Source organism: Antrostomus carolinensis, unplaced genomic scaffold (genome assembly GCF_000700745.2).
Source record: "Antrostomus carolinensis isolate BGI_N321 unplaced genomic scaffold, ASM70074v2 scaffold1928, whole genome shotgun sequence".
NCBI classification, from domain to species: domain Eukaryota; kingdom Metazoa; phylum Chordata; class Aves; order Caprimulgiformes; family Caprimulgidae; genus Antrostomus; species Antrostomus carolinensis.
In genome coordinates, this window is record NW_010333502.1 from 111,865 (window position 1) to 126,000 (window position 14,136).

The 14,136-nt window shown below is 41.0% G+C and overlaps 1 protein-coding gene across 1 annotated transcript in view; it reads right to left on the reverse strand.

Annotated features, from left to right (window-relative positions):
* The window catches only part of HECW1 (HECT, C2 and WW domain containing E3 ubiquitin protein ligase 1), a 122,647-nt gene extending 108,843 nt beyond the window's left edge, over positions 1–13,804 (reverse strand). The window contains exon 1 of the mRNA XM_010173863.1: positions 13,480–13,804. Coding sequence (XP_010172165.1) covers positions 13,480–13,768 — 289 coding nt within the window. The 5' untranslated portion in view covers positions 13,769–13,804. The remainder of the gene's footprint in view (positions 1–13,479) is intronic.
* Between the last annotated feature and the right edge of the window lie 332 nt (positions 13,805–14,136).

The following is a 14,136-nucleotide window of genomic DNA, read 5'->3' on the forward strand; positions in this document are numbered from 1 at the left end:
GATGGGCCCAGCCGCGGCCTCGTTGCTGCGGCCTCAGGGGAATGAAATGGGTTTTGCGTTTGTGCCCTGCCAAAGCAAAAAGCCACGATCTCTACCTGTGGAGACCACTCAGCTCCTGGATTTTCCCTCTCAGTAATGAGGACAGTTTTAATTTTAACAGATTTGTACATATTCACTTTAACCAACTCAACCTTGCTACCGAAACAACCCTGGGTGGCTGCTGGGACTTTGGTCTGAAGGCGATTACATTATCAGTCACCCTAAAAGCTGAGGAAAAATGTGAACCACTCAATCCAAGATTAAAATATATCAACTGTAAACACTGTGACTTGCTTTGTTATCATGTAGGTCAATGAGAAAAGAAAGATGACACCACACAAGGGACACCGTGCCCGAGGACAGACTGATGGCATGACCAGCTGCAGAGCACAAGAGGCAGCCCAACAGACAAAGCCAAGAAACTCAAAGACTAACAAATTATATATACATATACACACACAAACATAAAAAAATAGATTTCTGAATCAAAGGAAACTACACTTTCACAGAAAGAATAAAGCAGCAAGCAGATGCTGTTGATTTTACATAATTCTGCTCTCAAAAGAGGAAAGTAAGTGGGCTGCCAACACTGAACTCTTTGGTACCACTCTCTTGAGGGATTTACAACAGAAATCCTTCTAAAGAGATCATTAATGATTGCAACAGATAATTATAAATGGCAATACTACCTACAATACATTTTCCTTTTGCTGACTTGCTAATTGTCAGTGATTATTTCACTAGCTGTGTTTCATGCTCTGTATTAAGGTGGAAATCTTTCAGCATGTTCACACAGTACATACCCTTCAATGGTAAAATCCTCTGGTATGATTTCTGTTCTTCCTCTGTACTTTATAGCTGGTTGTGTCCTCTTTTAAATGCCAAATTATATATATATATAAATAGGCAGATCAGTATACACCCTTGCTCTCAGAGCTTTGGCTTACCAATGACTACCTTCAGTAAAGGACCACCCTGGATACAGATTATCCAGAATTACTCATCATTCTGTAGAAGTAGGAACACTTATATACACACGAGGATATTTAAACCTACAAACTGTCCCATTTGCTTTGGCAGGGAAAACACTTTATACCAAAAAGTGTAAGTTTATACACTGAAATGTTGCACTGAACTGGAGCCTGGGAACCCTGCCCAGCCCCTCGTCCTGACAGGGCACAGACAGCATCCCTCAGCTCAGGCATGCTGCTCTCTGGCTTCATCACTCGTGACGTTTATTTGTCATATTTAGTCTCTGTAAGCTGTTGGAAATGCTCCAACGCCTGCCATGTTACTAAAATGTATGGGTTATTACTGTTCCTCAAGATAGATTGCTTATAAAATACCTTGCTTGCTTAACGAGGCTTAGCTGAGCTAGACCGGATGGCCTTGCTTAAGAAATCACAGACGTTTTAGGCCAGAGTTTAGTGGCAGACAAAGAGATCCCAGAATCAGATTTAAAATGCTGTGTTCACACGTGGTGTCTGTGGGGGCCAGCTGGCACTTCCACTGCATCGGCTGTTGTCTGCTCCCCGCAGTTGGCACAAAGGCAGCGTGAACTCTGCGTCACACAGTCTAACTTGACAGAGATGTCGACATACACCCGTGCCCAAGCCAAAGCACATCCCTATGGTGAGCTGAGCCAGTGGGGATGACTGCAGAAAGCTCTTTCCTCCTTTCTGTTGGAAACATGCAGGAAGCCTGCAAAACCAGGCTGAGAAAAAGGACCACTCCATCTGCACATTGAAGGTAGAAGACCCCCCCAAAGGGAAGGGAGAAGCAAGCTGGTCTATGGTGACAGGTGAGACCACAGGGAAGCTGGAACAAGCTGCTCCCACCATGCTGCCTCCTACCACAGAGGTGAGAGACAGGGATGTGCAGGAAGGATGGCATCCAGAGCAAAAAACTCAGGTCACAAAGCACATCAGGGAAGGGATACGCACACGGGGAGCTACTCATGCACACACTGTTTATGGACAATGGCCTCTGATAAAATACAGGCTCAGGATATTTTAATATGAGTTTATGGAGCTCTGCAATATGCAGGTCACCCCAAGTAGGAGCAGCAGAGCCTTCAAGTAGAAAAAATTTTTGTAAATAAAACATATTTACAAGTGTCATGATTTAGAAATCCAGTCTGTAGATCCTTCTCACAGCCAGATATAAGCCCCGTCTGTCTCTTTTGAAAAGCTTCTCTCTTTCCAAATAAATAAAACTTATTTTTAAACCAGGACAGTCTGCTAGAAGTTTATGCTAGTTGAGATTTTTAACCCAGACAAATTTTAGCTCTAGAAAAACACATCAGGTCCAAAAGGGAAATCTTTCTCTTTCAGTTTTTGAAGGAATGTATTTTTGGAAGGTGAAAGATAAGAAAGAAATATCCCCTGGTATATTAAAAATAGCAGTAGTTGAAACTGGTCAGGAGGTTGGAATGCATGAATACGCCTGACTGACCTGTTTTAGTTGGCAGGTATTACTATTCCAGGCATGCTATTCCCTGAACATGAACATTATGTATGTAGCACACTGACAAAGAAAATTGTGCCTATTAAATACACGGCTGGTTAATGCACTGCATATATGTGCATGTGTGTACATTTATTTATCAACATTCATGCCATATGTAAGTGAATAGACAATACGGTATGTTAAAGACTATATGCAAAGGAAAACATTTTATCTCCTATTTCTACAGGGAATCCCTATAACAAAGGAACTGACCTTAAAAACATGTATCTTAATTCCCAAAGGTAAATGGTGAAATGCTTCATTTCACCTCCACACAAAATGAAAAGCAGAGTTATGCTGCCACCTTTCATATATTTTAGCCAGCAGCTAATGGCTTTTGACATTTTTCCAATGAAGCATTGTAATGCATCTCCCTCCCTCTATTTTTGAGATGAGATTAACCTTTAAACCAGCTCTCTGCTTAGCTGGCAATCCACTGCACAGCCTGGGTCTGGCCCTGCTTGGCCAAAAGCAAACACTGTGCAATCGCTCTCAGATCTGCGGCTTCATTTCCCTGGATGGTAAACAGCTAACTAATGAAGGGAGGTGCCAAATGAGGGAGTATTTGGGATGGGCTGCCCTTTGAACATCATCAGCTGGTCTCGGAGCTGGAGATGGTGAGGGCATCTACGATGGGGAGCCAGCAGCCATTGCTTTCTGCCTCCCGTGCTCTGGGGCACACAGAGATACCAGCTGCCTCTTGCTGGTGAGAGGGAAGGTGGCTGCAGATTCGCAAAGCTGCGCTGGGACAGGAGGAGCAGCAGCACTCAGAGGTCCCTAGAGGAAACTGAGAAGGTGATGCAGGACCAGGCGCCAGGCAGTCGGGGCCTGAGCAACAGCCAGAAGGACCAAGACATACTAGAGGCAAACATTAGCAAGTGCTTTGGGAACCAGCAGCAATTCTGACAGACTGCTTGGCCTCACCAAACCAGATACCTCCAAGCACAGCCTTTTACTGCTAAAAATATTCTGTGCTGTCACTTCCATGCTGAGCGATCCCCAATATACTTCATAAGCACTATATATAGAGAGAGATAAAGAACTGTGGCCACCAAAGAAAGCTATCTTTCAGATGAAAGACAGTACCAATTGAAAAAAAGCACGCTGTTCTTTAGAGGAATCGGGGAAAATGTTGATAAAGGCCACCCCCCAAAAAAAGATCTGTACAAAAACGTAATGGGGACTTCAAGTGCTGTCAGCAGCCTACACTAAACAGACAGGACCTCCGTATTTGATAGATTACCTGAAATTCCCACAGAGAAGCAAACAGACAGTCAACACATCTTCCTCAGAAGAAATGGTCAGAGTTCAAATGACAAATAGCTGTGTGAACCCTTTGGTCAGTTTGGTTTTATTTAAGAGGTAAAAATGAAAAACCTACTCCCCTTTCTCAAACAGTATTTTGCTGATACATGTGATCAGCCTAGCTTTCTACAGTCGCCAAGAATAACAACTACAAAATTTAGAATAACCTAGACTACCTTCAAAGAAGCAAATAATTAACATGAGACAGGAACACAATGTCAGAGAGGTGCCTGAACTTGGTACACTATTCCAGTCTCTTATCCATCACTAATTTGATTTAGCACTACATCTTACAACACTTGCTTTCTATAAACTTAATGCAATTATGGCATAAAAATAGAAGTTACCCTTCATGTCTTGATCTCTTATGAATAAGAAATGCTGTATTCCTGAAATTAGAGAAGGTCTTACAGTCTTTAGCTGAATAAATTTGCTTTAGCTTGAAATTTAAAAGTGCTTTTGGCCACTATGTATGTCTGTACTATAATGACATATTAAGATTGTTATCAAAATGTTTTCAAAAATCATTTTCTATACAAAGAGGCCAAGCTCTGGTTGATCTGTTTTGCAATTTGTATGGAAAGCTGCAGGAAAGGGACATTGTAAAGCAGAGAATATCAATAAAATTATTTTGCAAGATCATACAAGTGTAAGCTATGGATAAGCTTCCTATTTCAGATGGTTCTTCTCTTGCCACCTAATTTATCACTTGAAGAAAAACACAAAATGATGACAATAGCCTCTACAACTCACAAGTGCAGCTCATAGCGAGTTGTATCCAACCATGCCAGTGTTTCCTTCTGCAACCCTTCAGCATTGCAGAACTAGCCCTTGGAAACTGTGCTTCCAAAGAGTTATATGACACAAGTTGTCATCGTTCCGCCAGAGAGGAGCTATTAATGAGAAACGTATATAGAAGATGCAGATACCACTTTCTTATTTGCAAAGATACTGCAGTAAAAAATAAAATAAAATCACAAATAATGGTTGTCATTATAGGAGTCGAGAGGAATGTCACCACTGAGTTCAGCAGCTACAGATTGAGCTCTAACATGGATCAAAACTTCACTGTGAATTCATTTGCTTATTTCTGCTGCAGACAACGAATATACTGCAATTTACAGCATCCCTCCTTCTATAGCTTCTTAAGGAGAAGAGTTCTGGAAAACAAGGGCTTAATCCTTCATTAGTGCTGAAAGCTCAGTCCTTGATCTAGAGCTATGCATGTGCTTTGTTTCAAGTACATTAATGGTTCCATTTTAACTCCACAAAAATTAAATCCCTGCCTCAGTTAAAAAAAAAGTAAATTGGAAGGGAGAAAATGTGAACAATGAGTGGAGAACAGCAATGAGAGGAAGACAGGGAAAGACCAAAGGAAAGCAGGGAGATAAAAGAGCATGAACTGTAAGAAAACAGATGGAGTTGGCAAAGTTCAAACAATTCCTGGTCACTGATGGCAGAAGATGCTGTCCTAAGTAAAACTGTTCTGGGCACACAGACAGTCAGGCATGGTAGGTTTAAAACCTGAAATATCTAATCTTAAGCAGAAAGAATTGCACATAAAGCCCAAATGACACCTGTCATCCACTCCCAAAATCAAGGAGTTGCATCTTTCAGCAAAACACTTCTCCCTTCAAACACCTAGCTTACTTTCAGAGCCACATATGAGCCACATTATCTTTTACCACTTCAGCAGCCTCCAAGTTACTGCTGGGAGATACATAATTCTGGTCTTTCATGACACCAACACCAATTAAAAAGGTGAACACAACTACCAATTAGAGACACTCTATTAAATCTTGGGGCTGATATGCATATTGTTTTTCAGAAGGCTCTGGATGAACTGTGGATCCAGTCCTTCCTCACTGTCCTGCCCTCCTAGCACTTGAGCTAACCAAACGGAGAGTTTGAGCTCTGTCACTTGAGGGACTTCCCTCTCCTTCCCTGCAACAGTAAAGCCTCTGGCTAAAAACAGAGCTATGACAATGGGCACTATTATTCTGTGGTATCCTTGAGGGATCCTTTGGGATCTGTGCTCCAGCACAACCCATCACTCATCTATTTCTCTCCAGTAACCACAAATCTGCTGCTGAAAAGGTAGATGGAATGAAGAAAGCAAAGAGCTGAGTTGGGACTCAGAAGAACAACCTGTGAGGTCTAAAAAAACCCACAGCAGCTGTTAGGTTGCAGTAGGATGGACATCTATCTCCTAATACTGGTGTCATTTGGTTCTGCAAATCCTTAAAGTGTGATAGTACTCACACAGCTCTTGTTGCTGCTTCATCAACGCCTGTCCCAGCTACAGGCTTCTGCTTTAAAGCTCCTGCACTCCCAGATTTATTCTCACCACTGCAGCAGATGGACCACATCTGGGCTTTAGCACACTTCAGCTATGCACTGCACAAATTTCTCCACCATTAACGACATCCAGCTTGCACAGAGAACTGAAGATGGGAGGGAAGAATCCAAACAAAGATGATCACGACTGCCTCATTGCATACTGAAAACCTGAAGATATGCAATGTGTGGTGAAACACAACCTGCTTGTTTTTAATATAACAACAGTTCCAAAGTTCTCGCAGTCAGTGGAAGCCTCCCCATTAATTACAGTGCAATTTGGAAAACAAAGATTAGGAGTAAACAGTGCACCCATGAAATTTGCTACAAGATACTAAAATAAGAGATGCTGCAGGCCCTAGGCAGTATAGAGACATGATATGAAGGGACATAGGAAGATCTGAAATGTGAGTAAGGTTGACACTTGTCCAGGTTAACAACATTCATTAAATAGGTGGGTAATAATTTGCAGGATTTGAAAAATGGGCTTATAGCAATAGTGAAAGATGTAACAGCAGACAGGAAATTAAACTGGCATTTGTGATCTGATACAGCAGCAAAAAAACCCCAAACAACTCAGATGTGTGCAAGGAAGCACCACAGTGCAAAGAATCTCTTGAGAATCTGGAGTGATTTTATCTGGAAAATGGTATTCAATTATAAGCTTATTCCAAAGTGGAGGATCTTCAGTGAAGAAAAAATGTCTTTAGGGCTGGAGAGATCAATGGATGAGAAAAAATTACAAAAGCTAAATGCACACGCAGTCACTACAGGAATTGTGAAGGGCAGCACAGGAGTATTCAAATGTTATGAACAGCATGTTTAAGTGTTTTATAAACACTAAGGAGTGGGAATGATTTAGTTTGGTTTAGAAAACGAAAAAAAAAACCATATGCTGAACCTTCCAAATCCACATGGTTAGCCTGACAACCTCCACAGAACAAATCTTTCTGCTTTAAGCCTTCACCTGCCAAGAATTTTATGTTTGTGCCATCCACTCTTTGTGTCGTGACTGATTCTAGCCAGTCAATGGTCTGAATGTGCTGTATGGATTATGCTGCTTTTGCAGGATTGAGGCCAAAACCTGGCTTTTCTTGCACCAACATCCCCCACTGTCTGATTTCTTCAGAAATGCTTCAAGTGGGTGATCATCAGTGGCTTCGTTATCAGTCTGGGCTAAATAGCGATAGGGGCCCTGCTTGTGCAGCACAGAGGCAGTTTTATCCACAGGCATTAAGGATCCTGGAAATGACTGAGAAGGCACAAGGCTGCTGTACTCCCTGTCTGCATTATTTCCCTTTCCTGATATTCAGGATAACAGTTGAAGTGGAAAATTCTTTTCTACCCATCCACTTAGAAAGAGGTTCATAATATTATAGCTGTTGTTTTATGGAGAAATACTAAATTAAAATGGGAATTTTTTGGCACACAGTAAACACCTCTACCACATATTAAAGATATTTAAGGGAAAGAATTGTCAAATTACTTAATACCTACTTTGTGCAGCATTTGTGCAGGCTTTCTATTGGGGTTTTTTGGGGTGTTTTTGTATGTGTTGGGGTTTTTTGGGTTTTTTTTTGTTTGTTTGTTTGTTTTTTTTAATGACAGGATTGCTCCTCTGACACTTTTTGTTCCTGAAATAAATAGTGCTGCGCTTAGTGAAAGCTGCCTGGCCACTGGGAACCTCTGTTGATGTTTTATGGAGAGAGTAGAATTGCAGGTATCGAACAAAACTTAACTTGCTGAGGTCAGCACTGCCAGCCATAGCTAGAGACCCAACTACAAGATGACCTACTGAGAAGCCCCAAGACCAGAGCAAGGTTCTCTTCCAAAGGCCATAAAAGGAAGATGGGTAACCCCAGACATCAACAAAATTCACTTTAAGCAGGCAGATAGTGAAGAGTTTTGTTTTACAGATGGTTATATCTGAAGCAAAGAGGTGGAGCAACCATCCAAACACACAGAGAGCGCTTGAATAGGGGATTAGAGCTGTCATGCAGGGACCCACAACACCTAACCTTATATGCACATTACTGTTTCCAACATTTTCCGTCTCTGCTGGCAACGTGTGACGCTCTCTGCTTGTATGCAAAGGATGTTTAGTAAAATAGCTGTACAAACAAGTTCTGATCCAAGTCTGGCAGCAGGAAAAATGTAGATCTTTCCACTGGCCTCACTGGGCAACACAGCAACACAGGGCCCTCTAAGCCCAAGATCAACTTAGAAAGTGTTTTAACAAATGTTTAAATGTCTATTAACAAATAGTTTTAAAAATGAGATTTGTTAGATGATGATGAATTGCCTCTTTGGAAAAGAAATAACAACAGGGACTGAAATGGAGGAGGAAAATGCTGTTTTCAAGCTAAACTTCAGTCACTAATTAGATTAAGACATTCCTACTTATAAAAATTTGAAAGGAACTTGTCTGTCAAAAGCCAAATATGGACAGAAAATTGGACCCTACAAGATGTGTGTATGAAGGAACTTCTAATAAATAGCTATTAATAATGTTTTGCTTTCCCATAAGGAAATACTGTGAGAGAAAAAAGCCTACTGCATGTGGGAGAGTATAACATTAGGTCTGATAAATTCCCAACATCAGCACACACAGACACGGGAGCAAACCATTCTTTCAAAGTCTGGTTTAAACATTTCTCATTAGCTACTCTACATCAGATATGGAGATGATGACAGAAGTGAAATCTAATAGCAGCTAAAATGCTACTGCAGTAATTATAAGATAGCTCTTTATCTACAGGCAGCTGCCAGCAGTCCACATTAATTTATCTAAGAGGCTTCATACTGTAGCAAATAGTAAATCAGATAACAGAGAAAGAGAAAACTTTAAGGTAAATCACCACAGATATTTCATCTGTCTCACAGTAGCCACTAAATGAGAGTTCTTTAGAAAAATACAAATGCAAACACACTATCTTCATTATTCAAAACTTTGTTTTGGTTTCACTTTTTTCTCCAATGGGCATTTTATTTACACATACCCTTTCTGTAAAGAAAGCTCAAATCCCAGAGATTTTTTTAAACAGCAACAGAGCTGTGTTATCTTTGAATTTCTCAGAGAACTCTTTTTGAGTGTTTACATGTTTGATTGTGGATACATTTCTGAAAGATTGCTTATGTTCACAATACTAGAGTTCTCCTGAGGGAGGCAAATACGCTCTCAGGTGAGTTGTTACAGAACTTAGAAGTTCCCCTGCATAGCTCAGAGATGATATATAGTATATACAAGGAGAAGTCAGAACACCTCTACAGTTCAAGCTTAGCAGGAATAAAATGTAATTCCTACTCCTGAAGGCACAAAATGTCTTAAATGCCCTGAAAGGCTTGTTCTTTCCAATTACCTTTTTTTTTAATATCACCTTACCATGGCTAATCTTAAAATGCATTGAAGTAATAACATCTATATTTTAACAGAGTCAACACTTACTATTCTCCCTGCAAATACGGAGTTTTTCTATAGCTTTTCATCAAAATCATGTAGGTGCGTATGGATGTTTTCATGCAGCTACAGGGTGGATATACTCAATACTATTTTTTTGCCATGAGACAAATGACCACCATTTTAAATTTTTTTAATTTTTTTTTTTTTTACACTTTTTTACAAGAGATCAACCAGCTGCCTAGACCATTTCTTGAGACCATGAGCAAAAGTTGACTCTAATAACCAATTCTAAATCCAGCTTTTACCTGCTGCTGCAAAGACCATTTCCCAGTTGGCCACCCTTAGGAATAGGCACATGGACTGAAGAGGAGAAAAACAAGTACCCTGTGATAAAAAAAGCTGTGGCTCCTTCACATGATCACATGAGGAGCAAGCAGCCAGAACTTCCCTGGAGGGAAGACTCCCTTGACTCTTCTTTCAGGCTCCTTTAACTTTTGAATAGCATCTCAAAACACCCTATGGTATCAAAATATAGGAGAGAGGTTTTGCTCTTTTTCTTTTGCAATTGCTTTATAACTTCTGTATCACCCCAGACTCGGAATATCTTTGTCTGAAGCCTGCAGTTTATTGGATATCATCAAAATTTTAGTGATGGCAGTGGTGGTGACAGCAGAATAAGATTTATGAGTCTCAAAACCAACACTCATATAAAATTATTTGCAGATATTTCCTAGATGACTACAACAGCAATGATTAAACTCCTCTACGGTGAGAAGTGCCTTCTGTTCTGCTTTTGTATAGCCCCTTCCTGGGATGCCCAGCAGCTCCCACAAGACAAATAAGAAATAATAATTCTAATGCTTCCGCACAGAGTTTTACAGAAAATCCACAACACACTGCCTGACACCCCAAGGACACAAATAATTCCTCATTGTTCTCATGACTCACTGCGATATTAAAGTATTGCCACATTCAAACCTTTCAGCTTGAATTTCACCAACTGAAACAATGATAAGAAGGATTGGGCTGGCTTTGAGACGAACACTACAGTGACCAGCAGCAATGCAATAGTTAACAGTATTGTTGTGCAAGTGGTAATAATAGGATTCAACACTAATCCCCTACTGAGCAGACTGGGAAAAGCTCATGGTTTCTTTGGTTCTCTTCTTCCAGTCCAGCTGCTAATTCAAAACAGTCGTATATCAGTTGACATCGCAAAGGTCATCTCCACAAGGCCAGGAACATTTCCTCTCTAAACAGGAGTGCAGGTACGGAACACCTGTGCAAATGCACACACAAATCTAAGCCATTAGGATGTCCCACCCCTACAGATTGGTGACAAACATTGAATACAGGATGTATTGATGTTTTATTTCAGGTGAGCAGGGTGCTTTTGGAATGACTCTTCCAATTGTCCCCACTTTGTCACCACCATACCCTGTGGTGATCTTCAGACACACAAACTCCATTTTGTCTTGAAGTTAAACTGAAAGATGCACTACACTTACTCAAGGGCATTCAGTCTGCTGGACTGAGACTGCTCTAAAGCCAGGCCCCCAAAATGGATTCAGCAGCTGTTTGCTTCTCCAGACCCATTCCTGCTGGTTCCCCCCACTATGTTAATGCAGATGTAGCCACAGTGCCTGTCACCTTCCTAGACTCCGAGTGTTTTCCATGTCAAACACACACCAATAGCCAAGTTATCCTCACAGTCTCTCATGTTCTTTAAGGGAACCAAAACACCACATCTCACCTTTCATTAGGTTTTGGGAGGAGAGGAGGGGAAGAGGGGAAGGGGAAGAGGAAAAAAAAAAAGGAACAAGAGGTGCTACTGTCTGCTATTTCCTCAGTTTTTTTAGATTGGGAAGCTGAGAGGTTGGAGATAAAACACCTTCAAAGACCAGAAGGATCAGCTGTTGGTTTCTCCAGGGCTGGACACACTACTCGTTTCTCATTTGGCAGTGGTGTTCCTTGGAACAAGCCATTGACTATTGTCATTAACACCAGGCGTTCAGCCAGCAGGGACAAGGATACACTTCACAACTTGCACTTCTCATTTACTGGGGTGTCTGGAGCAACATCCTGTTTCATAGGATAAATTACAGGGTAGATTTTTCTCTCCCAGTTAATCCCTCATGGATTAAGGTTACCTATCAAAAGAAGAATTCAGAATGTACCATCACAGCCCTCAATACAATGTCTGAGCTATGAAATCTGGCTGAATGAGTTCAATGTGAAACAGCTCTGTGGACTTTCTTTGGACCCCAGAGCACCAGAAGGTATGCTTTGCTTCTTTTTACCAAGGCAATACAGTCCTTTGAGTTGCCTGTGCTACTACAGAATAGGTTGGAGTATTTCTTAGTACATAGTACTGGGGGCTGCTGTGTCTTCTCATCTGTTTCAGTAAAACATTCAACTGCAAGCTGAAGTGTAAACACAAGTAATTCTGTTAAGGCCAACAAACCAGACTGCTTTCAGAGCATCTGTTTTAAATCCAGTCTCTTTTTTTTTTCCTGAAAAGATTTTAAATTTCAGAATCCTACTTTTATTTTCAAAGCTGGGTATTTTATAAGGTTACTCAAGGGAACAAGTACTGCAGCCTGTCTTTCTGTAACCCCCCACTCCCTTCCCTCCGTGTCCTAAACAGCCACCCTCGCGTTCCCCTTTTCCCAGTCTCTCTAATACCCTAAACTCATCTTCCAGTGCTTCATGCTGTGCTTCCAGGGTTCCTCTACATGCTCAGACCTTCCACCCAGTCCTTTCTCACATCAACATCTGCATTCCCAGCATCCTCTGTTCATGACTCTTCTGGACTTACCCACTAAAGCAACACCATAGCTCCCTGTAATGCCCCCTACAATTGCTCCAAAAACCCAACTCACACCACCATATGCTTTATCTGGTTTTGTTTGGCTTTCTATCTAGGCAAGATAAATCATCACTATTGGAACTAAAATACCTGCTTAGTGCTAGGCACGCTTATCCAAACAGGTAAGGGCAGCATTTTACCAACATTTCCTTTTGTAGGGGCAGCAATTTGAGTCTGTCTTCTTTACCAAGTCACTGGTTTTCAGGAAATATTTAAGAACTTCACATTTTTTAAGACTTCTGGTCTATAAAGGAATGTGCCTGAAACTGATCCACCATGTTCAAAACTTACTAGAGAACAAAGAGTTAACACAGACTAGGCAGCAGGACTATTTCCAAAGGAACCAAACCAGGTTAAAAAAAAAAATACTAATTTTATACTGAAGTGGAACAATCAGGTAAAAGTAGATTGAAACCATTTTTTACTACTCTTATGTGGGGCTGGATTTAGTAGATGGAGATGCCAAAAATATGCTAATGTACATGGCTGAACACAGCTTCCAATACACACATACACACAAAAAAGGAAAAACTATCTGGGACAACTCCAGACTGCCTCAGTCTATAATCATTGTTCATATCAAAATATCCTTTGGCTTTACAGAAAAAGGCATTCTGTTTAATGAGTTTTTTTAAATGATTTATATTCTTGACTTGTAAAACAGCTCATCTGTCACAGATTACTCAAGGACTTGCAAGAGGAAACCCTGAAAATATTATGCTGTCTTTATACAGGAGAGATTTTCCCCAAATCCAAATGGCTTTAAAATTAAAAGATCTTGAAATTGAAGAAACCATCAACAGAAAGCCTTTGCATATCTCTGCTGAAGAAACAGCGAGCACCAAGATTGTATTCAGCAATTCAGGAACAGAAAAAAAATCTTGTAATATATAAACCCACTTAAAGACTACACTCAATAGAGCTGTATCAGCTCATTATTACCATTAGCTCGTCTCACCCTAATGCTCCAAACTAAAAAAGCAGCAAGAAACTCACAGGGGAAGGAGTAAGGAGGACTTACCAATGAGATACATGCCAATCCAGTCCCCTGCATCCACTTCCTCCTTGATATCCCAGTATATCACTAGGTCCTGTGAATGCCCAATGGAGTAGTAGGAGCTGCTGACCATCAGCGTAGACCGGCTGTCTGAAGTGACAAGGTCCGTGTCACTGGTAGACCTAGGAATGGTGACAGTCTCATGGGAACTGTTCCTGATGTCCATGTTATGGAACTGGTCAGGGTTATAGCTGTATCTGAGAGGCTCTTTGCATCGGCGCCGACTTTGAGAGTTCCTAGATGGAGACGCCATAGCTGCCAGGCCCAGGAACCTGTTTTGGTACAGATTCTGCAAAGGAGAAAGAAAGGACAGTGTTTAGAGTATGATTCATACTTCAGCAGTGTTAAAGCTCAAAGTAGTACATCAGAACGAGAAAATAATAAAAAGAACTGATCTTTTTCCATTTGGCTCTGCAAAAAAAGATGCACAAGGAGTATGTATAGCAGGGAACACAGTGCTAGCTCAACTCCTACTCCCTAATTCTTACCATGAAAATAAGCATAAAAGCATGCGCACACCACCAAGCTCAGCCGCAACGAGCAGCGTGCGAGGAAATTAATAGTAGCTGGCTTCCTCCACGTTAATGCATGCACCCAGACACAAACATCACAGCCTTCAAA